The 25,360-nt window shown below is 40.2% G+C and overlaps 1 protein-coding gene across 6 annotated transcripts in view; it reads left to right on the top strand.

Annotated features, from left to right (window-relative positions):
• Positions 1-25,360, top strand: part of fam13b (family with sequence similarity 13 member B) — an 82,684-nt gene that overhangs the window by 1,144 nt on the left and 56,180 nt on the right. For 3 of the 6 annotated variants that reach the window (XM_034207315.1, XM_034207316.1, XM_034207310.1), the window contains exons 2-3: positions 20,036-20,183; positions 22,917-23,120. In XM_034207315.1, coding sequence (XP_034063206.1) covers positions 22,955-23,120 — 166 coding nt within the window. In that variant the 5' untranslated portion in view covers positions 20,036-20,183; positions 22,917-22,954. Of the gene's footprint in view, positions 1-14,609; positions 14,713-20,030; positions 20,184-22,916; positions 23,121-25,360 lie in introns of those variants that run through there. The other 3 variants (XM_034207312.1, XM_034207313.1, XM_034207311.1) reach the window with 3 other exon arrangements.

Raw genomic sequence — 25,360 nt, 5'->3', positions numbered from 1 at the left:
TTGTTCATATGGTGTATCGAATCAAGTTTTATTTATATAGCACATTTATAAACGATTTTTGGTCGAGCCAAAGTGCTGTAAAAATAATAAAAATAGCCTACAGTAGAGACACTTTACAGCAAATACAACAGCACAGATTGTTCAGAATATCAGTATGAGAAAAACGACACCCTCTATCCTTAGACCCTCACATCGTACAAGGAAAAACTTCCAGAGAAAACTTACAGTTTAAGGGGAAAAAATGGGAGAAATTTCAGGGAGCGCAACAGAGGAGGGATCCCTCTCCCAGGACGGACAGACGTGCAATAGATGCCGTGTGTAAATCGAAGAGATAATACATTTTACAGCATATAGACCGAATGTTAGGAAATGCATGTGTCTGTAATAAGAAGATGAATCCACGAGGATGTCAGCTACAATCCTGTGGGAGCCTTCAGGGAAGCAGCATGACGAGACCCAAGGCAGGACCGCAGAGACAGGTTCAGCCACGACCCGAAGTCCACGACTTAATCCAGAACTCAGGATAGAGGATCCAAGACACAGGACTACAGCAAGAGGATCAGCCTCGATTCCGGATCCCGGCGTAGATATAGATACAAAAAAAGATTTGGCTGGGTTAATCGGATCAAGAGAATACACAGACACAGACAGAGAGGGAAAAGGTCATTGGATAAAAGTTATTCTTGATAACCCTCTAGAAAGATCTCATGAACTTCCCCACTCAATCTATCAAGACCCGAGCAGTTCTATTAGATATAGGATAAGAAACAGAGATAGGGAGCACAACAACCTATCTCTTCGTCAGATGCACTCCCCCGCTTATCTAATGGCGCGTTTCCACTGCAGCGGGTAGCTCGCTTTAAGCGTGCCGAGCCGTGCAGGGCCCGTTTTTGGTTGCGCTTCCACTTGGCCTAGTTTTGGCCCGGGGCTACTTTTTTCTGGCCCGACTAAATCGTGGTTCTAGGGCCAGGAACAACCAGGCTGAGTCGGGCTGAGTATGCTAAACTAGAGAGAGAATCGCTGGCAAGGGGGCTACAACTACAACAAGATGAACATATTTGACCGTGATTTAATTGTAATACACGTTTCAAAATGATGCCGAAGAAACAACATACTGATAAAGTTAGTAAAAACCATGAATTAATGCTTTGACAAGTCTGCAGACAGACGGCAGGTGAAAAACCCTTTTTAAAATGCGTGTTTTCTAAATGGAGCTTGGCTAAGCTAACGTTATATATGCTCCGACCGTCCACACTCATAACAATGGCCTACAGACATAAATAAACCAGCGACTGTATTCGCCATGACACAGACAGTCTGTGGTTTGTACTTGTTTAACTTTTGTCTAGTTTCTGAACAGATATGAAGAGCTCTGAGTGCTAACAGCTAACGGCTATGGTTTTTTTTGGGGCGCTCATTGAAGATGACGTCACGGCACCGCCTACACTGCGTTACTATAGTAACTGCCCCAGTTCCTAAACTGTAATGGAAGCGCAGCATTAAAGTGAGCCGGGCCTAATAAGGCCTAACCAAACCGAGCGAGGCCTGCAGTGGAAATGCGCCATAAGCGACTCTGTACCCCGTTACCCTCTACAAGGCCATAGACCAGCAGAGGGAAACTACTATTCCTATATTCGAATAATGTATAAACTATTTTAAAAATACTTTTATGAAATCCTATGTTATGTTATAAATATTAAAATAAAGAACTAAATGAATAAATAATTAAACAAAAGCCAGAGATAAAAAGTGAGTTTTAAGTGTTGATTTAAAATATGGTGTATAATAGGCAGAACAGAAGTGTGTATTACAAATATACTGAAGGTGCTGGGTGCCCACGTATAACGTAAACATTTGTAGTAAGTACATATTGACGTTATAAAGCATACATACAAATCACTGTCAATAATTCATAGGAAGTAATATTGGAAGATGGTTTTGCAGCATTTTGGAACTGAAGCATTATATTATCGGTCGATCAATTGTTGAGTAATTTCTAGTAAAAAAAATACTGTTCCATTGTTCCAGCTTTATATATGATATTAATAGGGAAATATTGTTTGTTTGTAGCCTTTATTTAACCAGGTGAAAGCCCCTTGAGATCAAAAGATCTCTTTTTCAAGGGTGACCTGCAGGACATTAGTTACACATGTAACATAAAAACAACAGAACAACAATAAGGATGACAAACAACATAATGTACAGGGTACAGTTTACAAACTCTATTTACAGAGACAGGTACCATGAGTATCAAACAGCATGTCACCCAGCCGAGTTTTAAAATGATGCAGGGGAACCAAAGTGCTCAGTTTTAAACATGTTTGCAGACTGTTCTAAGTTAGTGGAGCTGCACAACTAAAAGCTTTCTTCCCTAAGACAGTCCTAGCACTTGGCACATTTAATAAAACAACATCATGAGATCTCAGGCAATAAGTACTTTCAATTCGTCGAGAGATCAGAGAGCAGATATAAAAAGGTAGTTTACCCAACATGGCTTTGTAAATGAACATGTACCAGTGACTGAGCCTCCGTACAGTTAGTGAAGGCAGACCTGCCTTGGCATACAGGGTACAGTGATGAGTAAGTGCTTTACAGTTAGTAACAAATCTCAGGGCACTGTGATGGGCAGCATCTAACTTTTCCAGGCAATGGGCAGGTGCATTCATATAGATCAAATCACCATATACCAATATGGATGTTAACTTAAAAAAAAGAAGCAATTAAAAGACCTAAGCATATGATTTCTTTCACTATTTTTAGACCTTTTGTGGACTGAAGATTAATCCTATTTTTGCAAAAACAATTGGCACTTCAATGGCTAGTAAAAAGTAATTGTTCGCTGCAGTCTTACGACATTGCCAATATCAACACATCTAATAATGATTGCAGTTTTTATAACAATATCTTTGCATTTATCAAATCAGCATTTATAATGTGATTGAAACATGAGATGCAATTCAGAAATAATATCACAAGGTGTATGCAGGGGAAAGGAAACCAAGCCAGTATTGGAACTGAGTTTAAGTAAAAGCCCTCTTGAGAAAAGTACGTTCAACATTGACGTAGAGGAAGTTATTAATGTACTATAAATAACTGTCCTGGCTGGATTGTCTTGCTACAGCCTCTAGCACTTCTGCACTACATGCCTATTAGATAATGCATTTAACAATATACTAATGTACTCTATGGATCTCCCAGGAAGATTGGATTTTGTAATACAATGGGACCTTCCTGGCTAAAGAAAGAGAAAACAAAATAATACAAAGAGCAGGAACCCTTTATTATCTGAAAGAAAAAAAATCACTTCTGCTGCCGCTATCAGTATACTAATGATTCAAAGTGCTCACTGCTGACCCGTCTCTTTTGGACTGTGTGCTTTTGGCTTCCTGACTTCAGTTTCTCAGCAACAGACAAAACAATCTGAATTGAACCTGTCTGTGTGGATTACACATGATCTGTGCTTTTATCTGAGGGTCTTGTGCAAAACCTGTCCTATAGCTCACTAAAGTTTAACCTGTTAGCAAAACAACTGGGTTGTTGTGTAAGAGACAGCAGATATGTCTATAGACAGACTTAAGTTAAAGGTCAACTCTGCAGTGATGCTGATGTTGGAAACATTTTAGAAAAACTGTTGTTGAGTCAGCTGCTATAGTACACTGGAATAATGGATTCAACAATATACAAAAGTCCTGAAATACATTTGACCTTCATTTAGGTTTTAGTGTACATTTTTCATTGATTAAACCATTTATGGCGCGTTTCCATTGCAGGCCTCGTTCGGCCTCGCTCGGCCTCGCTCGGTTTGGTTAGGCCTTATTAGGCCCGGCTCACTTTAATGCTGCGTTTCCATTACAGTTTAGGAACTGGGGCAGTTACTATAGTAACGCAGTGTAGGCGGAGCCGTGACGTCATCTTCAATGAGAGCCCCAGAAAAACAACACAGCCGTTAGCTCTTAGCACTCAGAGCTCTTCATATCTGTTCAGAAACTTGACAAAAGTTAAACAAGTACAAACCACAGACTGCCTGTGTCATGGCGAATACAGTCGCTGGTTTATTTATGTCTGTATAGGCCGTTGTTGTGAGTGTGGACGGTCGGAGCATATATAACGTTAGCTTAGCCAAGCTACATTTAGAAAACACGCATTTTAAAAGGGTTTTTCGCCTGCCGTCTGTCTGCAGACTTGTCAAAGCATGAATTCATGGTTTTTACTAACCGGTATCAGTATGTTGTTACTTCGGCATCATTTTGAAACGTGTATTACAATTAATTCACGGTCAAATATGTTCATCTTGTAGTTGTAGCCCCCTTGCCAGCGATTCTCTCTCTAGTTTAGCATACTCAGCCCGACTCAGCCTGGTTGTTCCTGGCCCTAGAACCACGATTTAGTCGGGCCAGAAAAAAGGTGAAAAAGTAGCCCTGGGCCAAAACTAGGCCAAGTGGAAACGCAACCAAAAACGGGCCCCGCACGGCTCGGCACGCTTAAAGCGAGCTACCCGCTGCAGTGGAAACGCACCATTAGAGGTTGCTGTTTTTGGTGCTGGCTGGATAGTGGATATCTGCTGTACAACTATTTGTTTTAGCAAGTTAGCTTCAACTATTTTTACTTATTGATTCGCTAGTCATGTACCACATAACCTCAATGTCCTCGGTCGATTCCAGCTCTTATCTGCCTTCTCCAAAAATGACAAATCACAAAAGAGAAATCTGCATTTTTTTTTTTATTCATCATTTGTGTGAAGTATATTATGAAAATATCTTCCATAGAATTCTTAATTTTCAAGTAACTTATTATACTGTTTTGCCTCACCAATCAATCAAACCCAAAATATATTCAGTTTCCTTTCAATCGACAAAGACATTTGAAAATAATTGATAAGTTGTAAAAGTTTTAAAGGATTATACAGTGAAGCTTTAGCTAATTAACTGCTAACGTATGTTTTTGATATACTTTCTTGACTTCCCAGACTATTTAAAAATAACAACCGATATAGATTTGTTTACATTTATTGGAACCCCAAACTCTGCTCCAGAAGAACATTGTTCTCCAAGAGTTCAATTATATATTAAATCCATTTATCTCAGTGAACTTAATTAAATATTGCACTGTAGTGAGTCAGGCTTGCTGTGATTCATTCTCATTAGATGTACCTCAGCTAAACCGGCTGCCTTTTATGTGAGGGATCTCACGTATGCACATACCAGTGGTGTCAAAACTCTCCAGCCTCCTGCCGTGTGAGATAAGACCGTGTACGTAAGACGACCCACCGTTTTTATATGGAGAGAAAACACACACAGCGGTCGCAACAGTGTCATAAGCACACAGCTGCCTGCAGTGTGGGATTGTTGTTGCCAGGTCAGTGAACGGTTGTTTTAGACTCTGTGGACCGGAGCCAAGTCAAACCAAACGGTCCAAAGCTGGACCCTCAACGCCAGAAATTCACCAGATTGAATCCGTCTGCATGTGTTCACACCTGTATACAAATATGTTTCATAACCACCTTTTTTATTGGTTTGAATATAATTAGCAAATAGGAAAGTAAATGGAAATTGTCCGTTAGGCAGCTGAAATAACAACAGCTTCTACAGAAAAACGTTTTTTTATTCATGTGTTATCTTTCCTAACGAATATCAGGGGCATTCAAATCACATTGCAAAAGAAAAGGCCATACGTAGAAATATATATATATATACACAATATTTTCATATATTATTTTATCTATCCAGGAGTTATGTAGAACATCACTAGGTTAAACGATTAAATTAATCGGTAACTATTTTGATAATCAAGCAATCGGTTAAGTCATGATTAGATTGTGTCAATCAAGCAAGAATAGCCATCATCTGCTTGTTACAGCTTCACAAATGCAAGTATTTTTAGGTTGTTCTTGCCTTTTATGTTGTTATATTAAATATTGATTTAATTTAATTGAGTAATGATCGAAATAAACATTCACTTTGAATATGGCAACTCGTGCTTTGTGATGTTGCATGTTTTGTTCTGAAATATATCAGCTTATTGATGAAACAATGGGTAGACTTTCCACAGTAAAAATATGCGTTGTTAAATCAAATTACAGGTTTTTGTATCAGTTGTAGGATATTCCTTGGTTTGCCAGGTATTTAATAGATTGGGCAAAGCGACATTGCCATCTGTTTCCGTAAATTGCTTTTCAATTAACACCCATTGCCAGAAGGATGTCACGGTGTAGTGACGGGGGATCTGGGGAAACAAGCTCTTAATTTAGCTGTAGATATCTAACATCATCTTTATTATGCCTGTAAACTGCTGCAAAATGTTGGATATGTTTTGTGTTAAATCTAACAGAAAGGAACAGCTGTGCTTTGAGTGTCTGTTGGGTTGAAGTAATAGGGGGGGAAAGCATGTCCTCAGTAGGTCGAAGGCAGTACTCTAACTGTACAGCATCAGCTGAATGTGTCAGGCCACAGGAGAGTCTGCACAGCGATAAAAGTCACATGACTGGAAAAACAGCATGAAAAACTGTCATAGCCTTGATCTGTAACCTCAACCATCCCCCTGGTTGGAGGATTTATGCATTAGACTAAATCTGTGGTTTTCAGTTAAAAGTTATTGGAAATTCCCAAGCAAGTGCTAAATATGTTTCACACATTGTTCTCTATATCTTAAATGGCAAATGCCCACTCAAAAGTACCAGAGTGAAAATGAATACCTTTAGAGTGTATTTTGCAGATCAGGCAATTATTTGAATGTGTTTTATTTTTATTAATACATCCTTAAAGGTGGGGTAGGTAATTCACTTCAGAAACACCTTTTGTTATATTCCATGGAATGCTCTTAACATCCCGGTAGCAATGAATATATTAAATGCTTTGACAATAAATACATTAAAAAAATGTCATCTATGAAAGCCGTAGCACTGTAAAAAGCACGACCAATTATCTGCCTCGGCCCGGCTAAAATAACTGGATGGGCTACCTTCCTGTCAGCCTTCCATCTCGAGCACAAACTTATCTCGTGCCCTCATTGGTCATGTGCACGTTCGTGTGTGTTGGAGGAGGGGCTCTGTAACCCCTAGTTTCCACTGGGTCCGTCTGCGGCGTGTTACGGGCGTGTTGCGGCTGCACCGCACCGCGGCGGCTGCACCGCGGCCACTCTAGTCAATGGGTGCTATTCCACCAGACGCGCCGCGTTACGGCTCAGAAGCGTCCCAGAAGCGTCTCGCCGCTGGGCTCCGCTCGAAATAGGATTGAAGTCTATTTTTCGACGCGACGCAGCCGTAAGGTAATGTCAGGCAGGAAGTGGAACGGTGACAGCATCCGGCCCACCCCCCAAAACCGGTTCCTTCTCCTCCCATCCCTCCTCTGTAGTCTTTCCAGTAGGAGAATAAAGGCCAGTGTTCTCCTTCAGTTTTTACAGGCACTGTGTGTCAATTATATAGAATAATTATGATGAATGCATTTTTTTTACCACTAAAATACAGCAACCCATCTTTGATTCATGTTGTTTTTAACTGGACTATTACAATTATTATAAATTATGTCTGCAGTCTACAACACAACAAAATAGGAAATAACAACAATAAACACGATTTAAACAGACACAAAAATAAACCATTTAACTACGTAGCCTACTTACTTTCTTGTAGAAGTACAAATGTCCAGGAAATATGCCCAAATCAACAAGAACTGCGAGCCGGCAGGCACGACGCTCCGCTTCCGTAATGCTTCTGAAACTCGTGAAACGCACCCGGTAGGGTATGACGCCGGAGGAGGCCGGACCAAAACCGCGGCGCAGCCGTAACACGCCGCAGACGGACCCAGTGGAAACTAGGGGTAAGGAAGTCTGAAGGAAGGGGCAGATTTTTTTCTGCTGCGTACTTTCTAGCGCACTCGAGCTGGTTTCTCCATTCTTACCTACCCTACCTTTAAGTTTAAAATATCCTTAAATGTTTTTATAAATTACAAATACAAAAATCCAACAAAACTACCTACAGTGACCACAAAAATAAAATAAACCACTCTGTTTTTCAGTTAATAACTAGTTTATTAGTAATGTTTTATCCAACCAAGTTGTCCTTGGCTTATATCCTGTCCATTGGTTAATGCACTTGCCAATACTCTCACTGACAGATGAGCTAAAGTTAATGACTACATTTAAAGGTTCTTGTTCAATAAAGAAGAGAGAGGACGACAAAACAGAAAACTCATTAATCTAGTTTGTTTGATCTTCTAGTTTAATGATTTCTAACCTCAAGAAAAAGGAGCCACAATCTTTAGAAACAATCTACCCTGCCAGTCTCAGATCACGGTCTATGTACTTAGTGATCTGTTCTCACCTTGTTACTAAGACTAATGCTCGGCAAATGCATGAGCTGATGGATTATTTCGACCTTGTCCTCAGAGCGGAGCTTGGATTTGTCAGTATAGCGCTCGTTGGCTTGAGCTGAAGAGAAGAGTTATAAAGTCTGTTTGCTGGCAGCATCGAGTGATTTAAAGAAAGCTGCTAACCCTGCTCTGGAGCTATGTATGTATCTCAGACCCAGGACTGCCCCCTAAAAGTCAATGTTTCCTGTCATTACTTGAGAGCAACCCAATCCCCAAAACAATAATTTAGTGCTTTAAACACTGCTACTTTAGCCGTGTCATAGTACACAGAGGAATACAGGAGCGACTATATTGCGGGATGTTAACGAGACAAACCATGTGGTGTCATCAGCGTTTCCGCCAGGGGGGCGTCTTGCCGTCATTTGACGTCCAAAAAAATAAATAATTCGAGAAGATCGAGTTGTTATCGCTTGAAGTGAGGGACAAGGACATCCCTCTGTTGGAGGGGCAAAGGAGTCTGGTGGGATTATTTTCACCGCCAGCAAAGCGTGTTCCTGTGACGTAAACTGTACTGCCGGCGAGCCTTGACGGGGGGTGCACACGCGTGAACACGTGGCAAAACTGAGGCTCCCTGGTAAACTGTGGTAACATGAAGAGCCGTTTAGGAGCCGAAAGCCGGCTCTTCTTAGTGAGAAGAGCTAAAAAGAGCTGGAATTCCCATCACTAATACGTAAAGAGATAGTATCTATAACTTAAGGAACAGCTCAATTCAAAATTCAAGTCACGTGACACGGCAAAACCGCAGAGACTACAGCTCCACATCATTTAAGAATAGTGTTTCTGAATGAACCCAGCACAGCCGAGATACTTAGGCCTCACAAATCCCTATGACCTACAGGCTTATAATCATATTTGAAAAAAATAACATCTGTAAAAACTAGAATACCCTGTCATTTCTAGTATGCTGAGACAATCCTCTGTCTGTCAGTCTGCTTTGTCACTGTTATGATGCTCTTCTGTCTCATTTGGCAGCGTGCTTACAGCTGGTGTTTTGATTTATTGTTTTAACACAGACACAGATGGAAATGACAAGACTAGTACTCCTGTGTAAGCTTTTTGTTCCCTGTCAATTGAGCCTCATTCAATCCTCGTATAATAGAGCAAAGACAGTTGATTTAACAATGTTCAACCAGAGGATTCGGGATTTCCTCATTCAATCTCTGTAGTCTTACTTCCTTATTGTACCGTCTCGGTTTCCACAGCACCGTCAGATGGAGAGGGATACTTTACTTAATGCAGCAGAAGCATACTGTTTGGTGTTTTAGTGAGCAGTAGTCTGGACATTTCCATCAGTGTGAGACAGAGCAAGAGACGTAGGTGATACAGATCAATACTAAATCAATAAAGCTCAATGTCATTTCTCAGATCAGGCCGGCAAGCTCTGCTCGGGCCGTTCTGTGTTGTAAATCACATTTAAACACTTTGTGCACATTTTATGGCGAGGGAGAAATAAAGATTTACTGTAATTTTTAAACCTCAGAGTATCATGATCCTAGATCCTCAGCTGACCCTCATTTTACATTTTTACTTCTAAATTAAAACAAATTCATAGGTAATTGTGAAATGATTTATTTGCGAGATGTTTTACTGACAGAAACATTGCAAAGCCTTTTGTGGGTCCAGAAAAGATTAGAGCTTTTGTAATTAATATATTAAGTTGGGCGTTAAATTAAATGTACTATATCAGAATAATTCAAAATAAGATGGATGAAATAAATGATGCTTTGGCTGTAAAACAATCGCTAATTTATGCACAGATAATTCATGCAAACATTCAGTGTAATCACGGCCCGAGTGTCAACAACAACTCTGGTGCAACAAAAGGATGAAACAACGCTTAATTACTTTAAGCCCTTATTTATAGTATTTATTAGCCATTCTTAATCTTTTTCCTTTAGTTTTAAGTTGTCTGAAACTCAACACAACATTATATTGTGGGAAAACTAATAAAAAAGGTTTATTAGTGAAGCCGGTAAGCTTGCAATGCTCGGGACGATGTTTTGTAGTTGAGCGTGACCTCTGAAGAGCCAACAGAAATAATAACACATCATTTTATTATGTTGCACATCAACATTGCTTATGAAGTTCACACAAAGAAGATGACTTTAAAGACCAAACACAGAGCTCAATTGCAAATAACAGAAACAGACATTTTAAAACGAGTTTTCTGGTTGCAATAGACATTATCTTAAGCTTTTCTTTTGACTCAGGTTCTTGTTTTCTACTAACTATGTGCCCGTTCACCCAGATGGTAACCAATCAAACTTCATGCAAATGTCCGAAACAAAACACTCCACTCACACACATTTGCCAACACAGGGCAACGCACTTGTTTCCACTGTAGGCGGTCAAACTCTTTGTATGCAGTGTCACAGTCCTTCAGGCCGGCAAAGAATGGATCTTATTTTACCGTCTGCCCTTTGGACCTCTTGTATGGAATGACAGCACTTCTGTGAAAGGAGGTGGAGAGTGACGTGAAACCATGATAACCCGGAGTGCACTGAGGCAGGGAGAGACTATTGGATCACCAGTTCAGAGAAACGGTCTCCTCCTCAAGCCGATGCTATTAAACACAGCTGTGAACCCTGGCAGTGGAAGTGCACAGTGCCAATTAACCACAAGCTGCAGAAGTGGTGGTTGCATGGGATGAAACTACACATTATGCAGGAAGTGTGAGGTTACCTATTAAAGGGCAGGCATATTTTTCTTAAATGATTACAGAAAATTCAGAAATAGACGTTAATGTGCAACAAACATAAACAAAATGGCCATTACAATCGAACATTCAGATTTTCAATTTCCTGTCAAAGAAAAAAAAAATCAGCAGATCTCCATCTTGAACAACGAAGAAACATAGACTGTTTGACAGTTTTGCATGCATAAATAATCAATTAGTCATTATTTAAATGATGGACGATTATTTTTCCTGGAAATCCTTTTATTTCAATGGTACATCAAATATGGTCGGCTGAATTATACATAAAACAAGCTTCAGCTCTGTTCCTTCCCTCAGGCATATTGATCAGATACTCAGACTTCAAAGAACTTTCCGAATAGAGCTTTAAAGGTGCAGTCCGTTTACCATATCACAGTATAAAATAAAATAAATAAGTCTTTAAAAAGGATCATTATTTTTGTTTGACGGTCCCTTCATCTTTGAAAGTGAATAATGGGAAGATCCTGATAGTTTGGTCGGAATAGAAGATAACAAGGCCTGAAAAAAGCCTATGCATGTCCCCCGAAGACATATTAATTTATCACTGACAGCACTGAGCGAGGCTGTGGCAGCGAGCTGCTGCTGCTGATTCAAGGGCAAACACCGGCTTTACTACCCCCATATTTTATTCCCCCTCTCTTCACCTCATATACTCCTGTTCTCCTGCCACCTCCTTCCTCCCCACTGCTTCCTATCATCTAATCTTCCTCTGCCATTATCGTTCTGATGCTCTTTTATTCTCCGTAACGGCCCGTCCACACAGCGGCGTGCGTTGAAGCTTCCAACGCTTCTGCCCATTCACTTTGAATGGGGTGACGTCACTTTTAGCCGAACTGCATTTTGGGAAGCGACGTGGAGCGTTGCTGGCGTCAAAAGTTGAGCAATGTTCAACTTTTGACGCCTCGACGGAGGCGTCAGCCGATGAAATCCCGTTTATGCAAATCTGCCAGAACAAGCACTAGCCAATCAAACCGCGTGTATGCTGGGAGAGACTACGCAGGTCATTTCCTCATATTCCAAAAAATGGAGGGAAAATTAATTATAGCGGTAGTGAATCACCCGGTGCTGTATGATCAGTCTCTGTTCATCTACCGGGATACAAACCGGAGGAGCGAGGCATGGAGGGAGGTGGCAGAGACAGTGGGTGAATCTGGTAGGTTTTCGCCTGTTTGGGGATTTTATATCCAGTTTACTTCGTTTTAACATTGCTATTGCTTTGTATGTCGGGGGCAGGAGATTCATGTTGTTGGTCGCGTTGCTCGCAAAAAATCCCCAAGCTTCAGATACGCCCACCTCCAAGCGTCAACGCACGCTGCTGTGTGGACGCTCCGTAACTCTGCCTTTCCTTTTCTCATTTTCCCCCTTCATCCATCTGCATTCACGCCCCCCCAGCCTGTCTTGACATGCTGTTGCTGTTATCTGCCTTTAAGATACAACCGAGGTTTTAAATGTGTAAGCAATAGCCGCTTTCACACCAAGTACTTTGCCGTACTTAATTCCCGGCACTTAGTTCCCCCATGGAACTAAAGAGCAGATTGCGTTCACACCGGAATAAGTCCCTGAGGGAAGATTACGCAAATGAAGCCGCTGACAAAACAAACCTTTCTGAGTTTTACGGGGCGTGGTTTGCAATTCGCCCAGCCAATCAGAAATTGGAACTTTTTTCTCCCCAGGAAAGTACCTGCTCTCTAGCAGGGACTGAAAATGGGGGAAAAGTTCTCATGAACTAAGTTCTCTTTTTGGTGTGAACGCAAAATCCCAGGAACTATCGGAACTAAAAGGGAAAAGTACTCCGGTGTGAAATCGCCTAATAATGTAAAATAAATGTGTGCAATCAAATCAATAATTGATTGCGTAATTATCAGTAGCTTCATTTCATTGACCAATTATTGACCCTACATTACGAAATGGCTGACTTAATGCTAATTGTGCTTTTAATATTACTGAATTATTTATCTGAAAAAATAAAGTAAAAGGCAGTTGTAGTAACTGAGTTTGTAGCTGTATGTCAATGGTTTCCTAAGATCTTTATTGAATTAGGGTAATTGCTATTTATATTGAAGTGTCAACATTGCTCCGCCCTTTTTCCAACTTAATTTCCACCGCTTTTTAGAGGAATTGCTCAGATGAAGCACTCCCCAGGACCTTTAAGCCAAAAAAAATGCATGTGTCGGAAGGTGGCCAAGCAAGAGCTTTAATGCATGACTATGGCTGTCGTCTGTACGCTGACCTGCATATTCTATCAGGAGAATCTGCATTATGCAGCATGAATATCAAAAGACAGGAGTAAGAACCATTAGTCAGTCAAAGAGAAACATTTGAGAAAGGATTAGTAAGTTAATAGTGAGTTGTAAAAGAAAGTTAATGCCAAATGTTAGGATATCAATGTAAACAATTATGTTGATATTATTGGCCACTGTCTTAGACTATTTAAACTTAATCTGTCTATTCATCTTACTGCTCCAAGCTCAGTGCTAACATCTTACACAGCGGCGTGCGTTGAAGCTTGCCGGCGGGCGTGTCTGAAACTCGACCAACAACCAATCACATGAATCTCCCGCCCCTGACACACAAGCAGTGGTTTGATTGGCTAGAGCTTGTACTGGCATATGATTCGATTGGCTGACGCTTCTGCCGAGGCTTCAAAAGTTGAACATTGCTCAACTTTTGCAGCGAGCCACGCCAGCAAAGCTCCGCGTCGCTTCCCGCAATGAAGTTCGGCGAAAAGTGACGTCACCCCATACAAAGTGAATGGTGAAGCTTTCAACGCACGCCGCTGTGTGGACGGGCCGTTACAGATAAAAATGTGCACCAGCAGGTTTTAGGTCGACTTTAGGGCGTGTTAGGCGTGTTAGGTGTGTTTGTGGGTTTTAATTGAAGGTCAGTTTCCTCTTTGTATTTACTCGCTTTACACCGCAGTCTCTCATTTGCAAACATTTCCTTCTTTGAGCGCCTGTCTATAAGCTCTTAGTCCACAGAGAGCTGTTGATTCGCTGCTCACACTGTGACATTAAACACTAGTTTCATATTAAACGTGTTATTAATAGACTTCCTGTAACTCAGCTCCTTGCAGTTAAGCAGTTTAACATCCGGAATGGCTAACCAACTAATGTTAGCTGAAGATTAACTATCTTCCCATCCGGTGACACTTTATGACGTGTTGTAGCCTACGTTTGAGTGAATGGGAAAGTTTCAAGGTAAATGTCACTATTTTGTGAACAGAATGGCATTGTGGTTTCACATTTCAATTAAATATGTTTACCATATTGCCCTCATTGTACGACAACCTTCATTATAGTTATTGGCTGCTTTAAAGATGAGTGGTTGTTGAGTTAAGTCCATGCCTCATATCTGCAGATGCATGTAGGCAGTACATATTTCTTCTTATTTGGGATCTGATTGTGTCTGTTTGTCTCTTTGCTCATTCACATACTAGTCACACTCCTACTTGTACACACTGTGTGTTTTTAAAGGTGTGTCATTGTTTGGATTTGACCAGTCATACCAGAGAGAACAAGGAAGTCATTTAGTAGAGTCACAGGTTGTATGTGTGGTTAGTGCTCCTAATAACCCAACACAGTAGACAAATACAGAAATACATCCGATCTGCAGTGGACTTTACGGCCAAAGGTCAGTGAGTTTATGTATGTTGCTCAGAGCTGTTGTTCTGCTTGTTCAAAGATTTAAGTAAACACACTTGACTCACTTCTCTATAGATTTGTTTATTTGTGAGGTTCTCGTTTGTGAACTGTTATACACTTTTAATCATCCCTTTACCTATATATTTCTTACCCTTTGGGGATCGTCCTCTTTGAAGCAGGAATGTGATCGATGTTGACTTCTGAAGATAACTCCTGCTGTCCGACCTTTCTCTCTTTGACTTTAAAGTCCTCTGATTCAAGTTGACCAGGACAGTCCGCCCACTAAACTAGGCAGAGTTTAACTGCTTTGATCTTTTTCTTTTTAGGATTTCATAACATGACGCAACTCGGAGGAAATTTGATGATTTATTTATTACCTCTTTTTGAATATTTAATCTTCCGTTTTTTGGTTGTGCACTTTGTTGTGATAGCACTGAGGCTATTTGGCAGATCTCAGATAAATCACAGCAGGGTTTGTATTCTCATATGACTCTTCGACTTTATTCTCATAAAGCTGCCTTCATGAAATATGAGTGTACTCTTTTGTTTGTTCATGCAGAATAAGGTATTGCTTACTTCTGCGATGGTTTATTACTAAATATTAAGTGAATTAGTAACGGGATCACTCAGTTAAATTAAATTATCGAGGACGCCAGGGTATGTTTTTGTTGACATTCTCGCACCAGTTTGGGAGAGGGGTTTGGATAATCTTCTCTAAATCGGCTTGTTTTGTTGCTGTGTGTTTAATATTAAGTATTTTTTAAGTATACCTCACAGGTTCAAAGTGTATTGTAGGTATTGAATCAGCACAGTTAAAGCACATTTGCGCTAACTGCTGCCACCCTACAGAGTGCTTCATCTCTGGGTATGTGCAGGTGCCGCTTTTAGAAGCAAACTGAAATCTGATATACAGTAGGCTTATTTAAATTGACTGCCGCAACTACTGTGGTTGAGCCATTATTAAAAACGTAGTGCGAATCAACATAAAGAATCAAGATACAGGTTTCCAAACAGGTACCCTTCCATACCAGACAATCTGCTTTCTTTCGTCACGGTTTTTTTCTGTTTCCTTCTACCTCTTAGAAGCTCAAATATCATATATATATATTTATTTTTGTCATAGACTGGTACAGGATTAAACAAAGCATTTAACCTAAGACTATTGGAAAGCTTGCACTAACCTGTGGTGTCTTTGTTAGAGGTAGAGAATCAAAAGTTTGACACTTTATGGATTAGGAATGTAGTCCTACTGAGTGTTCAGGCCAATATCAGCACTGTGTTTAGAAAAAAGTGAGTGTAGGTGTATTGCTTTATTTCCGGTGAGACAATAAACATTTTTGAGGAGTACATCCAGGAGATTGAAAGCTTATCAGATGCCAAAACACAGCATAGCATTTCTAAAGCTATGAGCAAACATTTGACAACTCTAGATGTCATGTGACAGTTTATTTAGCTTTGACGATTGCTTTGTAAACAGTAGAAGAACCCTTTACCTGGTACAGAGTAATCTAACGGAAATTAATGAGGTATACTGACCCTTTTTTCAGACAGTGCGGATTTATGTCTGAACAGTCTTCCCTTATAAACCTTTCTCCGTATTCTCAAATTCCCCATGGGCTTTTTGCTCTTCAGACTTTACGTTTTCTCTTTCTCACTTACTTTCTCTTTCTCACTCTTAGTGCACCACCTCAACTTTCTCAGTTTCCCTTCTAACAATGGGCCTCATTGTTGAGCGGGAGGTCGTCAAGCATGATATCGGGGATTAAGACACACAGACAGACAGAAGGAAACACAGACAGAGCTATTCTAGACTGTTCCATTACTGACCAAATCCTCACTACAGAGGCCTTTTTAAGGTCAGTTTTCACTGCAGACGACACACTGGTTTGGGAACATTGAGTTCCTTAATCTCCGAGTGTCATTGTCCTCTTCTGTTTGCTACAGCCCAAGTGTGTCATGTTTTAAAGTAAAAAGACCACCCTCGCTTAAAAGAAGTCTGCACTATGATACTGTGCTTTTTAGACCCCTTGTTGTTATAATCAACAGTATGTAGTAGTTATCGTTTTTTTCTTATTTATTCAGTTAGCTGAGAACAATGCTATCTGGTCTGTGGTACCTATTTTGGGTTTTAATTGTAAGGGACCTCACAAATACAAGAATTTCCGTTCCAACAGTGGGATTTTCTTTAGCTTTTAAAGAGGCTCAGGACCCGGCAGTGCCAGTTCAGTTGGTGTTGGAAAGAACAGAGGCAGCTGAAGAATGGCTTTAAAGGACTCAGAAATCCTCATGAGCAAACACAAGACTCTGAAACCCCCGTTTAATAAGCTTTGGTATTAAGAACACCTGAAAATGAAATTCAGTTCTTCAGCCAGCTAAAAATAAAAAGTTTGTTTACCCCTTCTTCATTTCTCAGAGTTCAGTAGGAGGCCATATCAATTATAACACTTCTCAGGTATTCACTGAAAGGATTCACCTTATAAGACCGCAAAATGGGAACATAGCGAAAAGGAAATATTATCCCAGAGATGGAAAATCACCCATATTGGTGGGAGGTGAAGATTGATCCTGCTCGGGTTAAGTTAACTTCATTTATAAAACGGACAAGTCAAATCAAGCAATCTGATTGGTTCTTAGCCGTGATATACTGAGCGTATACCACGGGTAGAATTGTAAGTTACTTTTCACAACAAGTCAGTATCCCTCCGCGCCTGAGAAAAACAGTATACAGTTGGGCTGAAAAGCAAATGCTTTTCAAACTGGAACAAGAAAGCAGCGGAGAAGTAACGGGGCAGAAACCCTCCTTTTTACACAGCGGTCCAGACATAGACATCAAACGGCAAAACATATTCAGTGTGCAGTTCCTTTGGCATTAGGGCAGGGATATCTAGATACTTTCCAAGGTTTGACATAATGAATTGTGCTACTTTTAAAGCAAGCAACGTTGTTTTCAAATCTGTAATCAAAGAGGTCCGCAAAAACGCTATCGACCAATCAGATTGCTTGATTTGACTTGTCAGTTTTATAAATATATTTACATTTCTTCCGTTACGAAACAAACTTACAAAGCATAAGATGGAAACATTTAAGATTAACTTCGACCTCCGGGGGGGGTCTTACTATGGAGGAGTGGATTGAGGAGTGCCTATCTCCAGAAAAAAAAAAGCACCTAAACGACGACATGCAGAGCTACGTGAAGAGCAGGTAGACCAACTGGAGAAGTACCACCATTCAAAAGCTTTCTGATGCGGGTCTTGAAACAAAGCAGAGACATTATCTCTTCGCGTCGGGCCGAACCACGGCCCTTAGCTGTGATATAATGAGCATATACCACGGCCTGTCGTGAGCTATTGCTTAAATATACCGTGCCAAGCAATATCTGGTCCTAACTAGGGCTGATATACTAAACGTGTATCTTCCATTACTGGCCCTAGGCTCTGGAACACTCTGCCCCTCCATGTGAGGTCGGTCCAGACCCTGTTTGTTTTTTTTAAATCTACTCTTAAAACACACTTCTTCTCCCTGGCCTTTTAGTCAGAGCGGAGCACGACTCCTGACTTTTCCCTGTGTTTTTTATATATCTGTTGTAATTTATTGTCTTTTATTGTGATTGTAGTATTTATTACATGTACAGCACTTTGGCCCGACCAAAAATCGCTTTTAAATGTGCTTTATACATAAACTTTGATTTTATTTGATTACTCAGACGATTCTTTTCTAGACTGATGAAATAATGGTTGTAAATAATGTGGTCAGAAAAAATAGTGAACATTTCACTATTTCGAGTGTCTCGTAGTCCAATGTGATGTATCTACAGTGAATGTCTAAAAAGGTCAAAGATATTCCAGGATTTTGTCCAAACCGGGTAACAGGCGCCCTCATACCAAAATGCAGATTTCCCCCGTAAAATGTTAAAGTGATGCCAGAAAATAATATTTCTGCTGGTCAAAAACTGTATAATTAAATATATATATATGAAAATCGTGCCGAATAGACGGCATAGACAGCTTTGTTTTTACGGAGCTCGGATGACGCGGTGTTGTTTAAGTCTGCGGCACCATTTTGTATCCGGGCGCCATCTTCTCTTGAGAATTTATATATCTTATGTAGGCTACAAGATCAGCGCCACAGTATTGCCCTCGTACTATATTTGTCAAAAAAAAGAAAAAGATATTCAGTTAAATATTAAATATAGTATTATATATTTGGTTGGCTGAAATCAGCATTTCCTGCCACTTTTGCATGGAAAAAGTATTTTTAATGTAATTTGTAATTTTTAGCTTTGAACAATTTAAATCATAAATCACTTGATAATTAAATACTAAATCAATATGATTTGTCTTAACTCCCTTTTATCACATTTCTAAATCACTGTCTCTCTGACTCTTAGAAGCAGTACTGTCACTGTGTCTTTAATATTTGACCATATTATTGCCACACTCAAACAGACAGGGACTGTTTTTCTCTTCATGCACACTGGGACCGCCTTTAATCTTATCTTGCATATAACACCCTTATACAACACACACTTTTGACAGCCTTATCCATCAAACACATGCTCATTCACAGGTATACCGATACCATATGAAATAACACACTCTCATTCAATTTGCAGCAAACAACACACCTAACATACACAGATCCACTGTGACAGTTTTCCCCACATTCACAAGGGCATGTACGGACATGCCCATGAAATGCAGAACTCACACAGACACACAGCGATCACACTTTTTGTGGTTTCTGGTAATTATCATTTCGATGTTCGCCTCGAGCTGACACTGAATTCAGACGACATGATATCTCGTTCCTTGAAGTAGGAGGATAAGATTAGATCAGAAGGAGAGGAGTGGATAAAGGAAAAGACAGGAAGGTGCTAATGGCTTAGTTATTGTAGGATCAGAGGCTTTTTTTCTACTTATCTACTATATTTTGCCAAAACTACCTTATGTTAGAATTAAAATGTTGTCAACGCTCATTCTGTGATGCAATCCTTTGCCATTATTTGTTGTCTCTTTGGTCACCTGCCTCCAATTTGTATAAATGTTTAATAAGGTTTTGTTAATAATTTATTTTATCTAGCAAACTTGACAAAAGGCGTTGAGAACAGAACATATATGTACATGGAACATCTTTAAAAACTGCATTTTATTACAATAGAAAGCACTAACTAAGCAGATGTTTGTTACTTAACAGATGTCTTATTTTTCTCCACCTCTGTCTACCCTCCCCACCTTCTTCTTTTCACTCTATTATCTCCATTTCTTTTGTTCCCCCTCCCCTTTCTCGTCCCCCTCTGTCTCTCCTCAGTGCAGATATTAGGGAATCCTGCAAGGGGGATTAGCGGTCCGTCAATGAGGAACTACCGGCTCATCTTCTGCCACAACCTGAAGCAGCCATAGAGGGTTTGGTGGTTCACTGGCTAGAGGGGGAGAGCATAGGATACACTTTCACTGCTGCACGGTGAGTTCACACACACACACACACACACACACACACACACACACACACATATACATACAAATATCATTTGCTATAAAAACAATTTGTATATTACAGTTAGGGATGCTCTGATCGCCAATTTTGGGGCCGATCGCTGGAATCTGTATCGGCCGATCGCGTGGGCGGGGCCTATGGGGATCTTCCATTTAATGTGATGTTTAAAACTCAGTTAATGGGGCTCATTCACTGGCGCTTCCACAAACAACAACCAACATAATTATTATTCAAGTTTACATTAACTTTGGATAATAACACGGGAGAAATGAGCGGAAGCGCTCTCTTTTCCTCTCTCCCTCCCTCTCTCGCTCTCTCTCCTGTCAGTATCGTCTCATGCAGCTCACTGATCCAGTAATGAGTAACCCGACAATGGAGAATAAATATATTTATAACTAGTTTAGCTTTTTCCAGAGGTAGATGAAATAGCTAAGTGTGTTAGGTCTAACTCTTAGTGTGTGTTTTCCGCTCCCCGGTCCGTCACAGCAGGTGGAGCTGCAGGATTTCTGCTTCACACACGTTGCATACCGCTATTTTATTGTCATTTTCGGACACCTTAAAATACTGCCAGACTGGTGAAGCCATTTTGACGAGCTTGTTTTACCGCGCACAGAGAAAAGTGTCATGTATTTTACATCATCCTTTTACGTCATGCGATCGGCTCTCGCAATCGGCTCTCGCGATCGGCATTTCTAGAGAGCACCGATCGAGTATCAGCCGATATCGATCGGCGGCCGATCGATCGGTGCATCCCTAATTACAGTGCTTACTTTTAATACTACCAGACACTTTAAGAACTGAAACGGAAAAGCAGTAACTCTAACTTTCTCTTTATTGTAAGAGGTACCCCTTCCTCCTTTTAAAGAATACATTTCACACTCTTTTTGGAGTAATTTCCGCATGTGATTATTATATTCTTTGCAAATGTTTTTGGGTTGTGGCAATTATGTTTCCAGCGCCAATAGGATTCAGTTATTGTTATTTACAAAATTGAAAAAAACACCCTTTGAATTTGATGATACAAATAAGAAAACATGTGTAAAATGTTTTTCTTTTATTGAAATGTATGTTAATATCTTTGAAAGAACAATATTATTTGAGATGTTATGTAACCTTAATTCAATTTAAATGAGACGAAACGTTTCCTAATATTCCTCCTGGATTCCATCTGCCACTGTTTGTTTTCCGATTACTCACCAAGCGACCATCATCAAAGTCAAACTAAAAACTGAAATGAATGTTGCCAATTCTTTCTCGCTTTGCATCGATTTACATCTCATTCTCTGACTCGGCTTTCACAGCATCGCCTTTGCATGGTAACTAAGGAGTGATGATGACAAGAGGACATGACAAATACTGCAGGGATAAGACTTCAATTAAAGTAATGGCCTTTATATGCGGATTATATAACAACTGACTTTCACCCACAGTGATTCATGTTTATGTAATTAAATCATCCACTTTGAGAGAAAATGGTTGTAAGAAAATGACATAATACTACCTTGTGCAGAGGGAAATCAGTGTGTGCAACTTTAGCCAGATAGTGTCAGGATTCGGGAAAAGGGAGGACCCAAATGCAGAATAAAAAAGGTCAAGGAACAAAAGGCGAGCTTTATTTTGTAAAGGTGATGACTGAAAAAACATGACGTAAAATAAACAGGTAGCACGAGGTAGCACGAGGTAGCACGAGGTAGCATCAAAACAAAAACTGACCGTGACCAACATGGAGGGAGACAGGAAAGACAATGAACCGACATGGAGCACAGGGGAAGACGAGACTAAATACAAAGAAGGGTAATCACAGGACAAGACACAGGTGGGCAGGGGAGGCAGAAACACAGGGGCAACAGGTGAACACAATCAGACACAGGAGGGAAATCACAGGAAGGAAGACGAGACACAGGGAGAACAGAATAGCAAAATAAAACCCATGACAAGACAGACAAAACTAAAATCGTGACATACAACTAAGATCGTGACAGATAACTTATCAATCAGACTGCATTGATAAAGCACCCTTCAAACAAATGAGGATGATAAAAGTAGTAAAAAGTTAATAAAACAATCTAGAAAAAAACAAGTCAACAGTAAAGTGTAAAAGTATACAAAATGTAATGAAATAAATAATGATAATTTAAAACATGACGTAAAAGCCAGACCAGGAACATAGGTTCCCCCCCCCCCCTTACCTCATTCAGTCTTCTTCTCTTCCCGCCTGCTCCCAAAATGCAGCACTACATGAAACCTTAAGTCTCTAGAATTCATTTTCTCCTCCCACACCCTGGACCTTTGAATACAAAAATGTCATTAAGGCATTGTTAACTGTTTTAGAAACAACTTTTTTTCCCCCATTCCCAGACACATAATTAACTTTGTTTTGCACTCCTCCTCCACCTGTTCTTCCTCCTTTAAATCTTTTTTTTTTTTTTGCTGCTCTCTATTCTCCGGTTTCCCTTCCTCCTTTTCTTCCCTGGTTTAGTGTGAGAAAGGTAGGTTCACACACACGTAACAGTGTGTAAAACATGCCACTCCCAAATTTTTGCCGGTGCTGTTTCTAATTATTTTGCTTGTGAATAGCACAGCAACTTGCACGCAATAGGTTTCTCTTTTCTATTATTTGTCAGTGTGCAAATGACTGAAGATGACACGTGTCTTTACTACACTGCACTTTCTAATAACCCTCCTTCTTTTTTCCTGAAGACGTGAGGTCTTGGCGGGGTTGTGGTGAGGAGGAGGCCATGAGGAAGAGCGTGTCTCCGTTGCCAGGCAACGAGGGCGGGAGCTCAGCAAGCACTACGCGTGTTTTTGGCGTTCCTCTGGAGGATGTGACGCGCACACACACCCTCAGTGGCCATGAGGTTCCTGCGCTGGTGAAACACATCGTCGACTACATTGAAGAGCATGGTGAGACACACACACACACACACACACACACACACACACACGCGTATGTAACACACACTCATAGTGACGCTCGAACAGAACATTCAAGATTTTTTTTGTTTGCTGAGATTTATTCCGTTTTAGGTAAATGTAGATTTTTTTTAAACTTTTGGGCATTAGATTAGGTGTCACATCATTAAATATCAAATATGGGATTCATTTTGGAATTATTTCCCACAAAGTATTATTCACCAACCTAAAATAACAACACTAACATAGCTGATGACGCCAATGCAACAATTTCAGTAAATGTAAATGCCTGATAAACCAATCAAATCACTATTGTGATATATTTACACGACTCATACTCACCAATGGTGATGCATTTGTTTGCAGACATGTATATCAGTCATTTGATTGTTAGATCTTCCTCCTTTTCTTTACTTAATATAACCAAAGTAATGTCTGTAACATCTGAAAACGTATACACAGTTATTGACCCAATACTAAATTAAACACCATTTGTATTTGAGATATATTCGTATCATTCACTTGTATCAAAGCAACACCCGATTATGTTTCATTCATCAAGTGGACATTTGTAATTTTTAATTGAAGAGGTTTTTTTCTCATTTCAACAATTGTTGCATTTATTCTTTACCGCCTTATGTTCAGCACAGTTACACAGGACTTTGGTTTGACTGAAAATGCAGAACCATAATGACATTTCACAACACTTAACATAAAAATGGGAAAGCAGGAATAAGACTGTGAGCTTCAGCCCACTTGAAGTCCTTAATTGGTGTCCCACTTGAAGTACATACTTCTAATCGCTCAGTTACATCTGATTGCCTTCTGAAATGTTCCGGTTTCCTAAGCACGCCCTCCTGCTATTGATTGCATCACGATAAACCAAATATGTCGTTAGGGAAGATCCAGTTTTCTGCGATAAGATGAACTCTAAATGCACCACGGTCCACTTCCTCCTTCATTGCATAACACTTCTGTCAACTTCAGTTCCTCTAGTGAAAACACATGAACTGAACAGTGACAAGAGCAACCTACCATAGCCCTGGCTCCGGGCCGTTCCCACATCAGTTCCCCTGGACACTTCCCTTCAGGCCTGGCAGAGCAGGAACTTCAGTCTTATGTCACCGTCTTTATACCAGCAGGTTGGCAGTTCAGACGTCTTGCTCTGGAGGTTGAGATGGATAAACAAACAGCCACTTTTGGAGCCAAATTTAAGTTCTTAAACTAACCAGTCAGCGCTCAAATTAATCATTTGGCTCCCATTAATGCTGGCTTCATAACACCATCCGTACCAGTGCTGTGTTGCATAACCCACACAGCCGTCAGCGAGACACCAAACCAGCTGATCCTCTTTGTGCTTAGGACGCATTGTTGGTGCAAACCCTGAAGAACTTAAGTAATTTGAATTTGTTAAAGTTGTTTCACTAAATCTCAATATGTGATTTTGCAAAATTGAAAATGCATGTAGTAGTACAAGTGTGTTGGATAAGCATTTTAATAATACCTGAGTGTTGTTAGTCTTAATCAGAGCTTCAAGAAATGATTTTAAAAAATACATATCTGCTTACATAACAAGTTGAAGTTGGGTTAAGCAAATTAAAACCTTCTCTTTTCTAATTTCCTTTCTCGTTTTGTATTGTTTTATATCGTGTCTGACATAAAATGATCTTGTTAAACCAGTGTAGTCAGTGGATATGTTTTAATGAAGCTTCACCTCAATCCCCCTCAACTGACCAGTGAAGCAGGTCGACGGTTGGTGTGCCCCAGGGAGCGCTCGATCATAAGAGGTTATGTAATAAGTCTTTAATCCTCTCCGGGCCTCTACTGGCGTTTAATTAGAGTGGTGCTGCCAGTCCAGAAGTTATTCAGCCAGTGAAAAGGCCTTAATCCCTCTTATTTGGTTTGTGTGTGGTGTCGGAGGTTTGAGAAGGAGCAGGGTGTTGAAAATATGAACTGAAAAGGTAATCTGATGTTAAACAGAGATTGGAAATGTAAATTACTTGAAGGTGTATCAACCGAAGTTGTGGCATAGGTTAAAGATTACATCGTCTATTCAATTTAAACAAGGAACGACTGCTTTGGTTGATATTTGTGTGAAAAATAACAGCACTGTGTAGAAATGGAGAGGAAATGATCACGTTGGGCCCGTTTAAGCTGCATAACGCTTCAAACTAAGCCGTTTTTCTGGCAATTATTGTAACTTTCCCGAACCGACAAGCGTTCCTCCTCCA

Source organism: Gymnodraco acuticeps, unplaced genomic scaffold (assembly GCF_902827175.1).
Source record: "Gymnodraco acuticeps unplaced genomic scaffold, fGymAcu1.1, whole genome shotgun sequence".
NCBI lineage: Eukaryota > Metazoa > Chordata > Actinopteri > Perciformes > Bathydraconidae > Gymnodraco > Gymnodraco acuticeps.
This window is presented reverse-complemented; position numbering and strand designations above follow the sequence as displayed.